At 40.8% G+C, this 14,173-nt stretch overlaps 1 protein-coding gene across 1 annotated transcript in view; it reads right to left on the bottom strand.

Moving 5' to 3' along the window:
• LOC109930964 (dynein axonemal heavy chain 8-like) overlaps positions 1-14,173 on the bottom strand; it is a 2,199,840-nt gene that overhangs the window by 823,043 nt on the left and 1,362,624 nt on the right. Inside the window, 1 exon segment of the mRNA XM_048596622.1 lies at positions 1,951-2,148. Within this exon segment, the coding sequence (XP_048452579.1) occupies positions 1,951-2,148 (198 nt within the window).

The following is a 14,173-nucleotide window of genomic DNA, read 5'->3' as shown; positions in this document are numbered from 1 at the left end:
TCGAAGGATGCTTTTCAGAATGGAGGGTTGTGACTAATGGTGTTCCACTTGGATCAGTGCTGGGACCTTTGCTGCTTGTGGTCTACATAAATGATTTGGCGTAAAATGTGGCTGGTCTAATTTGTAAGTTTGCGGACGATACAAAGGCTGGTGGCGTTGCGGATAGTGAGGAGGATTGTCAGAGGATATAGATCAATTGGAGGCATGGGCAGAAAAATGGCAGATAGAATTTAATCTGGACGAATGTGAGGTTGTGTATTTTGGGAGGTCAAGTACATGTGGAATATTGCACACAGTTCTGGTTGCCACTCTACCAGAAGGATGCGGATGCGTTGGAAACAATACAGAAAAGGTTTACCAGGGTGTTGCCTGGTATGGGGGATTTTAGCTTTGAAGAAAGGTTGAATAGACTGGATTTGTTTTCACTGGAATGCAGGAGGTTGAGAGGTGGCCTAATAGTAGTTTAAAAGATTGTGAATGGCATGGATAGAACGGAAAGTATGAGGATTCTTCCCAGGGTGGAGTGGTCACTCAGTGGGGGGCACAGGTTCAAGGTGCGAGGGGGGAAGTTTAAAAGAAATGTGCAAGGCACATTTTTCACACCAAGGGTGGTGAATGCCTGGAACACAGTGCCAGAGGAGGTGATGGAAGCAGACACAATAGCAGCATTCAAGAAGCACACAGACAAATACATGAATAGGAAGGGAATAGAAGGATTCGGATCCTGCAAGACAGTTTTAATATGGAACAGCAAAATGAGTCAGCACAGACTTGGAGGGTTGAAGGGCCTGTTATTCTGCTATATTGTACTTTGTTCTTTGTTCTAAATGAAATTAAATGAAATTTAGAAGTTAAAGCTTCATCAAAACAGAAGGGACTATTGTTATTATAAAGGGATTGTGTGAATTAAGTAGTTGGACATTTTTTTAATTAAGTAGCTAAATGTTTCATATATATCATAACACAGCTGTAACACACCCACTGGGGTCAACGGCGAGCCTATAAGCGGTTAGCAGAATGAAGGGAAAATGATGATCCAAAGATATGTATCAAGATTTGGGTCAAGAGGGGGGAGATGTTGGCCAGGGGCTGCTCACACATAAAAACAGCAAGCTTGTGAAGTTAGCCAAGCCCCAGCCGCCAGCTTGGGCTGGCTCAAACTCGATCTGCTTTGAGGATAACATAAAATGCAAGTCCTTACTTGGAAGAAGAGTAATGAGGTAATCCTAAAGGTGTCCTTGGAGTGAGCCTATAGTGGAAAGACAACAGCTCATCAGATGAGCTAAGAACTAACAAGTACAAGACACCACAGTTTGGGAAGATAAGAGGAAAGGATAAAAAATGAAGGATTTCGGTGTGCCATCAAAAAACCCCAGACAGCAACCTTCACAAAGTCCTCGACACCACACTTGGAAGGGTGGAGAGGACCACAAGACTTGGAGAAATTTCCTGGCAAGGGTGAGCTTCTATTCTTAATGTATTAGCTTTCATTTTAGATGACTGTTCAGGGAACATTATTTAGAAAATTTAATGGATGTGTGCTTGGAATTTAGCCTTGTATGTACTGCGTGCCTGCTGTTAACCTTTTCTTAAACAGTGTGAATTGTATGGCTCTTTTAACAAAACTAATAAAGTTGGTGGTTAGTTGATACAGATTTGACTCTTGTCCTCTTTGTGCCAAGCCAATAACTGTTGTCAAGGACGGCAACTGGGCAACACAATCTACTGGTTTTATTATCATTAAGACTATCATTTTCAATTTCAAATGAGTTGACATAAAAAAATCCCAGCTGCCATGAAGCAACTTCAGCTCATGACCCCAGACCATTGATCAGAATCTTTAAATAAAAACAAAACGCCAGTATCATTACCAAGCATTACCAAAAATGCGACCACAGCCCCTCTCTCTTCTGTAACCCTCAGAATACATTTTCACTAACTAGCTGTTACCTCTAAATCAAATATTTGCTTCATGAACAGGGCATATTCTGAATTAAATTCTTTCTTTCGAGGATCCAAAATGTCATAATTGCTTTTTTTGAGATTTAAGTAGATATTCTGGTATTTTATTGCGAGTATCTCAATTCCTTCAATTGTAGAATTCTTCAATGCAGAAAATGTCTTTGATGTTTCAACCATTTCTGTGATCTGTAAATGTAAATGAATTTTCATCTTAATTTTGAACAATTTTAGAAAAAATGTTTATATCTATTCCATGAAATGATTACACAGCATTCAATTCTGGCTATAAGGTTACAAATTAAGTCAATCCAGATACACGTGGAAAAAATGTTATTTGCCACTCACTATGGATGTTATAGGAGTCTCTTTCTCTAGGGTTTCAAGAATATTTGCTTAACTACTGTCTGTTCCATGCTTCAAAGGTGTAGGGATCACCTTAAGAGGAGAAGAGCCTGACTCAGATAGCCCCGAGCAGGGCCTGGTCCTGTATCCGAGGCTTCCCTTGACTTACTGTGCTGTGAACCCATGAGTGAAGGCTATTACCCTGACTTGACATGGACCTGCAGACAACTATGGTCGGGTTCATAGGTTTTCTCTATACCAAACTGCATAGCAAAACAGCAGTAATAGGAGCCTAGTATCTCTGTCTGATGAGACAAAGCACAAAAAGTCAAGTCAAGGAAAGGCAATACAAGATGGGGCTGCTACACACAGCCAAATAGGTTTGGAGCGAGTGAGTCTTTTTTTTCCTTTGTTCATTTACAGGATGAGGGCATTGCTGGCCAGGCAGCATTTATTGCCCATTGCTAATTGCTCAGAAGGCAGTTAAGAGTCAACCACATTGCTATGGATCTGAAGTCACGTGTAGACCAGACTGGGTAAGGACAGCAGTTTCCTTCACCAAAAAACATTAGTGAACCAGATGAGTTTTTTCTGAAAATTGACAATGGATTCATAGTCATCATTAGACTCTTTCATTTCAAGTAATTATTGAATTCAAATTCTGCCATGACAAGATTTGAACTTGGGTCCCCAGAACATTATCTGGGAAGATGGGTTAACAGTCCAGCAATAATTCCACTAGGCCATCATCTCCTTTGAGTGATATGAGAGCAAGTGAAGAGCCTGAAGATGTATCCTGATTCTATCCCTGAGGTGAGTGCATGGCTATGAGCGCAAAATGCCTATGCTGCAGCATGACAATGATAGTTGACAATGCAGCCCAAGTTGCAGCACTGAAGTGTCAAAACATCCTGTGAATGGATTGGAGGAGTGCCATAAGGGTTGTTAGCAGCTGGCTCATTTCATTTGCCAATGCTCATGGATATGGGGTGCATGTAGCTGGTTCCCTTGGAGCACACAAACATATGAACAAGGAAAAAGAGTAGACTATTCATCTCCTCTGGCCTGCTCCACCATTCAATGAGTTCATGCTGATCTGATTTTAACCTCAACTCTATATTTTTGCATATTCATCTCAATGGTAATCAAGAATCCATCTACCTCTGCCCCTAAATATTTAAAGATTCTGCATCCAGTGCCTTTTGAGAATGGGAATTTCGAAGACTCATGACCCTCAAAAGAATTTTTTTCTCATCTCCGACTTAAATGGACAACACCTTATATTTAAACTACAACCCCTAATTCTGGACTGACCTACAAGGGCAAGCATCCTTTCCACATCCATCTGGTCAAGTCCCCTCAGGATCTTGTATGTTTCAATCAGATCACCTGTCTCACCTTTCCTCATAAGGTAAACTGCTCATTTCAAATATTAGTCTAGTGAAGGGAAGATGATGGCCTAGTGATATTATCGCTAGACTCTTAATCCAGAAACTCAGCAAATGTTCTGGGGATCCAGGCTCGATGGTGGAATTTGAATTCAATAAAAATATTTGGAATTGAGAATCTACTGATGACCATGAAACCATTGATGGAAAAACACACATGGCTCAGGAAGGGTAATCTGCCATCCTCACCAGACCTGGCCTATATGTGACTCCAGGCCCACAGCAATGTGGTTGACACTTAACTGCCCTCTGAAATGGCCCAGCAAGCCATTCAGCTGTATAAATTAATGCAAAGTTTTAAAGAAGAAATGAAACCACATAGGCCACCTGGCATCAATATACACATTGGAAAAGATAATGGCAGAAACAGCCCTGGCATACAGGAAGATGGTTGTTGAGACTAGCCATCTCAGCTCCAGGACGTCTCTACAGGAGTTTCTCAGCATAGTGTCCTAGACCAAACCATCTTCAGCTGTTTCATCAATGACCCTCCCTCCATCATAAGGTTGGAAATGGGAATGTTCATCGATGATTGCACAATGCTCAGCACCATTTGCAACTCCTCAGACACTGAAGCAGTTCATGTTCAAATGCAACGAGATTTGGGGAATATCCAAACTTGGGCTGACATATGGCAAGGAACATTTGTGTCACACAAATGCCAGGCAATAACCATCTCCAATAAGAGACAATCTAACCCACAGCCCCCTGACATTCAACCGTGTTACCATCACTGAATTCGCTTACTATTAACATCCTGGAAGTTACCATTGACTAGAAACTCAACTGGACTTACCACAGGAACACAGTGGCTACAACAGCAGGTCAGAGGCTAAGCAGACTGCAGTGAGTGACTCACCTCCTGACTCCCCAAAGTCTGTCCACCATCTACAAGGTAAAGGTCAGGAGTGTGATGTAATACTGCTTACTTGCCTGGATCGGTACAGCTTCAATAACTCTCAAGAAGCTTGACTCCATCCAGGAACAGCAGCCCACTTGATTGGCATCACATCCACAAGCATCCACTGTCTCCATCAACAATGCTCAGCAGCAGCAGTGTATACTATCTACAAGATGCAGAAGTTCACCTTCCAATCACTTCCATCTAGAAGGACAAGGGTAGAAAATACAGGGCAACACCACCAACTGCAAATTCCCCTCCAGGGTACTCATTATCCTGACCTGGAAATATATTGTGGTCCCTGGATCTAAATCCGAGTAATTGCCCTAAGGCATTGTGGGTCTATCTATAGCACGTGGATGGCAGTAGTTCACAAAGGTAGCTCAATACCATTTCAAGGGCAACTAGGGACGGGTAATAAATGCTGGCCAGTCAGCGATGCTCACATCCCACGAATGAATAAAAACATCACTATATAAACTGCTTTCAATGTGTTAACATCATTCTCTAAGTATGGTAACAAGCACTGTACACGATACTCCAGATGTGGTTTTACCAAAGTTCTGTATAACCGATTCATAACACCTTACTCTTGTATTCAATTCCCCTTGCAATAAAACATTACAATCTCCTAGTTTTCTTGATTAATTGTTGTTCCTGCAATCTAAATTTTTCTGACTAATACACTAGGGCACCCAAATCTTTCTGCATCTCGGAGCTCTGCAACATGTCACCATTTGTATTTTTGCTTCTTTTTATATGTCTTCTGCCAAAATGAACAATTTTACATTTTTCCACATTACACTCCATTTACCAGATTTTTGCCCACTAACCTAACCCATACAGATCAATTTTTAGGCTCCTCGGTCTTCTTTACAACTCAGTTTCCTACCTATCCTTCTGACATCAGCAAATTTAGCTTCCATTCCATTGGTCCCTTCATCAAAAGTATTTTTATAAATCGTAGAGTTCAGACCCCAGCACCGACCCATGTGACGTATCACTTGTGACATCCTGCCAACCTTAAAAAGACCCATTTCTTCCAACTTTCTGCTTCCTGTTAGCCAGCCATTCTTCTATTTATGCCAAATATTACCTCAATACCATGGGTTATATTTTCCACAATAACTTATGCTGTGACTTTATTAAATGCATACCAGAAATCTAAAATATAATTAATTCATCTACTTATCGCTGGAAAGACGGAAGCTGAGAGGCAACCTGATAGAGGTCTACAAAATTATGACAGGCATAGATCAGGTGGATAGTCAGAGCTTTTTCATAGGATGGAAAGGTCAACTACAAGAGGACATAGATTCAAGGTGAGTGGGGCAAGGGTTTAGGGGAGAAGTGTGCAGAAAATTTTTCACACAGAGGATGGTGAGTGTCTAGATCACACTGCTAGTGGAGGTGGTGGAAACAGGCACGTTAGCATTAAGGTGTATCTTGACAGACACATAAACGGGAGGGAACAGAGGAACAGAAATCGTGCATGGGCAATAAGTAGCGGATCTAAATAAGGGTTAGGAATTGGCACAGGTTTGGTGGGCAATGGGCTTGTTCTTGTGTTGTATTGTATTGTATTGTATTGATTTTCCTTAAACCCCAGCACAAGATGCTTCACCAAAGGACTCCAATAAGTTAATTAAACATGATTTCCCTTTGATAAAGCCATGTTTATGCTGCCTGATTACCTTGTACTTATCTCCGTGTGACAAAAGTTAAGCTGATTGGCCTGTGGTTTCCTGCTTCCAGCTTCCTTCCCATTTTGGATAAAGAAATTACAACAGTTATTTTCCAACCTAAAGGAATTTTCACTAAATCTATTGAATTTTGGTAAATTAACAGCTAACTATCTCACTAGTTACTTCTTTTAAGACCCTACGATTAAATCCATCAGGGGCTAGGAACTTGTCAACTTGTAGTTTCAATAATGTACTCAGTGCCACTTCTCTGGTAATTGCAATTTTCTTGGGTTTCTCCCTTCCTTTCAATTCCTGATTTGGAACATTTTTCTAGGATATTATTTGTATCCTCTATAGTGAAGATCCACTAAAATATCTGCTCAATACATCTGCCACCTCGTATCCTCCATTACTAATTTTCGAGATTTATTTTCTACAGGACCAACATTTGCATTGTCAACTCTTTTCTTTCTGAAATATCTGAATAAACTTCATTGTCTGTTTGTATGTTTTTGGCTAACTTTCTCATATACTCTAATTTTGCCCTCATAGAATCATATAATCATATTGTACAGAAGAGGTTCTTTGGCCCATAAAGTCCGCAGCAACAAAAACTACTCTAAATCAACACCTGACTTTCCTGCATTTGGGCAATAGCCTTGAATGTTGTGGCATTTCAAGTTCTCATGTATCCCAGGACATTGTGGGGAGCTAGACAAGTGATTGTGGGGCCCCTTGCAGAGATATTTGTATCATTGACGCCATGGGTGAAGTGCTGGAAGACCGGAGGGTGGTTAATGCTATGCCATTATTTAAGAAAGGCAACAAGGAAAAGCCAAGACAACAAGGTGCAGGGCTGGATGAACACAGCAGGCCAAGCAGCATCATAGGAGCAGAGAGGCTGACGTTTCGGGCCTAGACCCTTCATCAGAAAAACCAGGCAGCTATAGACTGGTGAGCCTGGCGTCAGCGGAAGTTAAGTCGTTGCAGGGGATTCTGAGAGATAGGATTTATATGTATTTGGAAAGGGAAAGACTGATTAGGGATAGTCAGCATGGCTTTTTGTCTGAGAGATCATGTCTCCCAAATTTGATTAAGTGTTTTGAAGAGCTTACCAAGAGTGGTAGATATTGCCTACATGACCTTTAGTAAGGCCTTTGACAAGGTCTTGCATGGTAGACTGGTTAGTAAGGATAGATCACATGGGATTAAGGGAGAGATAGCCAATTGGATACAAAATTGGCTCAATGGAAACAGATAGAAGGAAGTGGTAGAGGTTTGGTATTAGGACTGGAGGTCTGTTACCAGCGGTGAGCCGCAAGGATCGTTTCTGGGTCTGTTGTTGTTTATAATTTATATTAACGATTTGGATGAGAATATAGGAAGTATGATTAGTAAGTTTGCAATGACAACAAAATTGGTAGTATGGTGGACAGTGAAGAAGGTTATCTATGAGTACAAAAAGGTCTCGATCAGATGTGACAATGGGCCAAGGAAGTGGCAGATGGAGTTTAATTAAGACAAATGCAAGGTATTCGATTTTGGTGAGGCAAACCAGGGCAGGACTCACAGAGTTAATGGTAGGGCCCGGTGGAGTGTTGTTGAGCAGAGGGACTTAGTGGTGCAGGTTTATAGTTCCTTGAAAATGGCATTGCATATAGACAGGGTGGTGAAGTAGAAATTTGACTCACTTGCCTTCATTGGTTAGAACTTGAGTATAGGAGTTGGGATGTCACTGTTATAACTGTATAAGACATTGGTAAGGTTACATTTGGAGTACAGTGTACAATTCTGGTTACTCTGCTATCGGAATGGTGTTGTTAGATTAGAAAGAGTGCAGAAAATTTTATAAGGATGTTGCTGGGACTGGGGAGTTTATGTTTTAAGGAGAGCCGGAACAGGCTGGGCACTTTTTCTCTGATGTGTCAGAGGCTGAGGGGCGACCTTATAGAGGTTTATAAAATCATGAGATCGTTTTCATATCTAAGGAATTTTTCCAAAGAAAATGAGTCCAAAACTAGAGGACATGAGTTTAAGTTAAGAGGGGAAAGATTTCAAAAGGACCTGAGGGGCACCTTTTTCGCACAGAGGGTGTTGCATGTATGGAATGAGTTGTGTTATGGACCAGACCAGGTCCCTTGAAAATATATTAAGAAGGTAGCCTAGATCCTAACATTTTCTTATTTTAAAGGTAAATGTCAGGTGCTGTGTTCCAGATCCGATTTAATTGGTCAAACTATTTGATGTTAAGAAAATGCAATTTATTCATACATTATACTTAAAATACAGCAAAAGAAAAAAGAACTTGGAATTACTTAACTCTGTTAGAAAACTTACCAGACTAATAGATACAGTAACTATTACTGAGTAACTGTTCCAACATAGTAACAGCCCATAAACACACTCTTAGAAAAAGGTAAATTCAGAAAACAGATTTTGTCTCACATGCACTGAATTGAATTGAATCACTAATTGTCACGTGTATTCAATGTAAAAATGCAATGAAAAGTGTGTACCTTTGCCATACATACATGGTGCCATTCACATTAACTTAGAATAAGATAAGAAAGAAAAGGTAACATAAGAGAGTCCAATTTTCCTTTCCACTGCCGCAGTCCCACTCAGGGTTTTCCAGCCCTCGCCATGCCTCCACCACAGTCCTGCTCTGCGCTTTCCAGCCCACACCATGCCTCTGCCAGAGTTCCATTCCAGGTATTCCAGCTCTCGCTATGTCTCCACCAGAGTCCCATTCCAGGTTTTCTAGCCATCACCATGCTCCATCAGGGTCCTGCTCCAGGCTTTCCAGCTCTCGCCATGCCTCCACCAGAGACCTGCTCCGAGCTGTCCATCCCTCGCTTTTTCTCGGCCAGCGTCCCACTCTGACCTGCCTCACCAGCCCACTCTCAGCTGCCTCACCAGCTTACTCTTGCCGCCGCTGCTTCATTGGCCCAATCTTGCTGCTGCTGCCTCTCCAGCGCTCTCTTGCCGGCCCACTCTTGATTCGCCACTTTCTCTCTGGCCCATGCTCAATCTGCTGTTGCTGCAGGATACAACCAGCGCATTCAGCTGCCACCACATGGTTCCCAGTTGTGACCTGGCTCCTTAGGTAGGCAGTTAAGAGGAGTGGTGGGGAACAGAATTCCTACAGAGGGAGACAGAAGAAGGGAGGAAAAAAAAGGAAGGACAAAGAAAGAAAGAGAAAGAGAACTGGAGAGCAGAGTGGAGTTCCGAATGGAGTGATTTTCCCTGCCGCCATTTTGCTGCGAATAGAGCAACTTGCTCTGCCGCAATCTTGCAATCCAGCAGCGTAGGAAGAGAGGCCCCAAACTTTTGGCTATGATCGAGAGAGAGAGAGAGAAATACCTTCCACTTCTTCAAGCTGTAACTGCTGCTGAAAACTGAAAACTAAAAATCCCTGGTTCTGTGGGTAGAAGCTTGACCATACCCAATCAGGCTACTTCTGTTGTTCCAGTTTAAAAAAAAAGCCAAGGTTTCACAAGTTGTTTATCTTCTCGTACACTGCCTGGTACCTGTTGCCCAATCTCTCTCTTAAAAAGAAGGACAAAATAACCTCTTAAAGCCAAAGCATTGTCACCCCTCCCCCCTTAAAAACTCCATCAAGGTGTCTTCAATTTTAAAACTCCTTACTCTTACATTATTAGTACACTGCAGTGCATATACATTTACATTGACTCTAACCATTCAAACATTCACTACTTCAGTCTATTTCAGTCTGTTTATTCCTGCCACTGAACGCCATAGTCCTTTTTCATCAAAGTCATAACAACATGTCAGCAATTGTGTTCTCTCATTCTACCACATGTATAATTTTCAAATTGAATGGCTGCAGTACTAAGCTCCACCTAAACAATCTGGAATTTTTGTCCTTAAATTTCTCCAAAGACTTTAAGGGTATATGATCAGTACATACAATTGTCCCTGACATATTACTAGCAATATAAATGTTTAAATGTAACGCCAACATCAAGATCAAAATCTCCTTCTCAATTGTGGAGTAATTCCAGTCCTGCTCATTACATTTTCTGGAAAAATACCCAACAGGTCTTTCTATCTTTTCATCGTCTTCTTATAAGAGTACAGTACTGATATCCACATCACTTGCATCAATAGCCACCTTAAATGGCTTTGCGTAATTAGGTGTGGCTAACACTGGGGCAGCTTTCAGGCTGTCAAATGCCTTCTGACAGTCCTCCATCCACTGAAATTTTCTGCACTTCTTCAGTCAATCAGTCAGTGGAGCAACCACACTGCTAAAATTCGGTACAACCTTCCAATAAAAAACACTCAATCCCAGGAATTGTAGTACTGCCCTCTTTATCAGTGGTATGGGAAATTCCCCAACAACCTTTTGTTTTCACGTCCTGTGCGGCCAACTGTCCATGTCCAATGACATGGCCCAGGAATGTGACTTGGGCTTTTATGAACTCACTCTTAGCCAGGTTTATCATCAAGCTTGCCTCCCAAAGTCAATCAAACAATTCCGATCGAGCTGCCAATGTTCCTTCCATGTGTGACTAAAATCGCCAGGTTGTTGATGTAATCCAGAAATGACCTTATTGGCTAGTCTTTGAAATGTGGCTGGTGCATTCTTCATACCAAATGGCATGTGTTTAATTTGATATAGTCCATTTGGTGTCACAAAAGCTGAAATTATCTTTGCTCTTTCAGATAAAGGTACTTGCCAGTATACTCTGAGCAAATCCCACTTCGAAATATAAATTGCTTGTCCCACCTTCTCAATACACCCTTCCAAATGTGGAATAGGATATGAATCAGACTCTGTAACTGCATTGACTCTGCAATAGTCCAAACATAATTGTTAAGTACCATCTGGTTTTGGCACCATTACTATGGGTGAGCTCCAGTCACTGCACCTCACTTCGATTATGTTGTCTTTGAGCATGTGCTTAATCTCTGTTGTCAACTTTAGAGGGTTAAGTCTATAAAGATGTCGCTTAATTTGGACAGCATTTCCTATACCTACATTTTGCATAATTAGATTAGTACTTCTCAGTTTATTCCCAAAATAACTCCCCATGTGATTGTAATAACACTTCCAGGTCATTTTGATTTTCCGCTGGAAGGTAACGTAATAATTTATCCTAATTTTTGAGAACTTCTTCCTTGTCCAATTTAATTTGAGGAATGTCCAACTCAGAATCATCTGAACTTGGTTCTTCAATCTGTGCGGTAAACAGTAACACATTCTGTTTTGCTTTCCTTCCCTGTCAAAATACCTGTCCTTTATTAATTCATGGGGTGAGGGCATCGCTGGCTAGGCAGCATTTATTGCCCATCCGTAATTGCCCAGAGGGCTGTTAAGAGTCAACCACATTGCTGTGGGTCTGGAGTCACATGAAGTCCAGACCAGGTAAGGATGGCTGTTTCCTTCCCCAAGGGACATTAGTGAACCAGATGGGATCAACTCATAGTCATCATTAGATCCTTAATTCCAGATATTTATTGAATTCAAATTCCACCATCTGCCGTGGTGAGATTCGAACCCAGGTGCATCCCTAATTGCGAAAAGTACAAATGGAATTCATTTATCTCAATCCTCTGGATAGTCTTGATTAGAAGCCCTCAACATGGTCCTTAAAGTTTGATGCCACTGTAATGCTCCCTGCAATTCTGGATGGTATGTGGTGGATTTGAATTGTGCTAATCCTAAGCTATCCATAACTTCCATGAATAATTTTGATGCAAAATTTGACCCTTGATCTGATTGTATCTCTGTCGGTTTAGTCCGTATCTTTGATTATGAGTAATTGTTCTACAATCCTTTCAGCCATGATACTGCATAATTGAATGGCCTCTGGAAATCTAGTGGACACATCCATTATGGTCAACAAATACTGATTCCCAGTTGTTTTAGGCAGGGGTCCTACACAATCAATTAAGATCCTTGTAAAAGGTTTCTCAAATGCAAGAAAGGGTATGAAAGGTTTTATCACTGCCTGAAATTTTTCAATTACCTGACACATATGATATGTCCGGCAAAATTCAACCACATCCTTATGTGGTCCGTGCCGATAAAAATGTCTTTGTATTTTGGTTTGAATTTTCCTTACTCCCGAATGATCTCCTACTGGTAATTCATGTGCTACCCACAACGCCTCCTTTATATAACCCACAGTAAGACACCTGAGTGAACTTCTGCCCATTTCTCATCTGTCTGAAGATGTGATGGTCTCTATTTCCTCATCATTCATAATTTTTAAGATAGTAACATTCTTGGATATACTCAGATTCATCTTCTGTGTACACTTTTTGATACAACTGCTTTAATTTTTTTATCTTACTGTTGTAACTTAGTTAATTTCTCTGAACTAAAAATATTCACTTTGTCTTGCACCTGTTCTTGTTTTTGCTTTCTCAATCATTTAAGAAAAACATGGTCTCTGATATTTGTAATTCAACTTCCTTATTTTTATTCTTTGATTTCTCCTCCTGTTTCCACCTGTGGCTTTGTAACCTTGTTACTACACAGTCAGGAAAAATCCCAGGATATACTTTCTGTAATACTTCAGTTGCCTGATTTTCCACTGGTGTTTCAACCACAGTGGCCAGCACTCTCACCTGTGATCCAGCTGTATCATTTCCCAGGACAAACTGTATTCCTGTAACTGAGAGTTTCTCTTGTACTCATACCAACACTTGTCCAAATTTCACGGGACACTCCAAACTTACTTTACATAATGTAATGTTTCTCTTCTAACCATAAATTTCAAATATTAACACTTTTTATGGCATTAATCGTTCAAATTTACATATCTCCTCATCTCTTATCATCCAAGACTGACATTGTCCTTATCTCTTAATATTTTAATTTCTTTATCTGCTCCTCCTAGCATATACAAGTAAACCTTATCCTCGCAAATAAATTCTTTAGAGAGATCTGGCACTTTCTTCTCAACCAACCCCTGACCAGGCTGTAGTCTGTTGCAGCTTTTTAGTTTCCCCTGTGGCTTTCCTTTACTACTGCACCAAAACTCACTGTCTTATCCTTTTTTCCCACATCCAGTGCTTCTTCTAAACCACCGACACTCCAACTTCATGTGGCCTACTTTATTGCTGTGAAAACATGTGAGCTTTTTTACTTCTTTTCCCATTCATGGGTTTCTTTTTTACTCTGTGGTAAACTATCCCTCCAATCTTAAATGAGATCTCCTCTTCCTTTACTACATGAAGATTTCTCTTTTCCCCAAATTCTATCCCTCACAGATTGAAATTGATGTTGGAAGCCAAACTTTGATTTACAATCATCAGCCATTTCTGCTGTTAATCTTGCAGTTTTAATTTTCTGCTCTTCCATGAGTTCTCACTACTTCAGGAAGTGAATTTTTGAACTCCTTCAAAATAATTGTGTAAGATGGCTTGGTCCCTTGTTTGGTCCTTTCAAACTCAATGTACATTTGACCAGGGGCCCTCCTTAGATTCCTGAAATGTTGTCTGTAGGGTTCTGGCACTAGTTCATATGCACTTAAGATGGTTTTCTTCATCTCCTTATATTCCCAGATACCTCCTCTGATAGTGATGCAAATACCTCATTAGCTCCACCTACCAACTTTGTTTGGATCAACGTTAACTACATGGTCACCGGCCATTTCATTTGTTTAGCCACATTCGCAAATGAAATAAGTTTCTACGTTCTTCCTGTCAAACATAGACAGTGCTTGGACATACTTAAACAGATCCCCACTGGGTCTTTAGTTATGATAGGTTTGCTCATCGTCACTATCTTCCTCACTAAGCATACCTTCTACCTTTACCTCCGCAGTTTTAAGTCAACTTTCCTCTCTAATTGCCAACGT

This window comes from Rhincodon typus, chromosome 5 (genome assembly GCF_021869965.1).
Source record: "Rhincodon typus isolate 14 chromosome 5, sRhiTyp1.1, whole genome shotgun sequence".
NCBI classification, from domain to species: Eukaryota; Metazoa; Chordata; class Chondrichthyes; order Orectolobiformes; family Rhincodontidae; genus Rhincodon; species Rhincodon typus.
The sequence above is the reverse complement of the archived record's forward strand: the minus strand, read 5'-3'. Positions and strand labels throughout refer to the sequence as shown.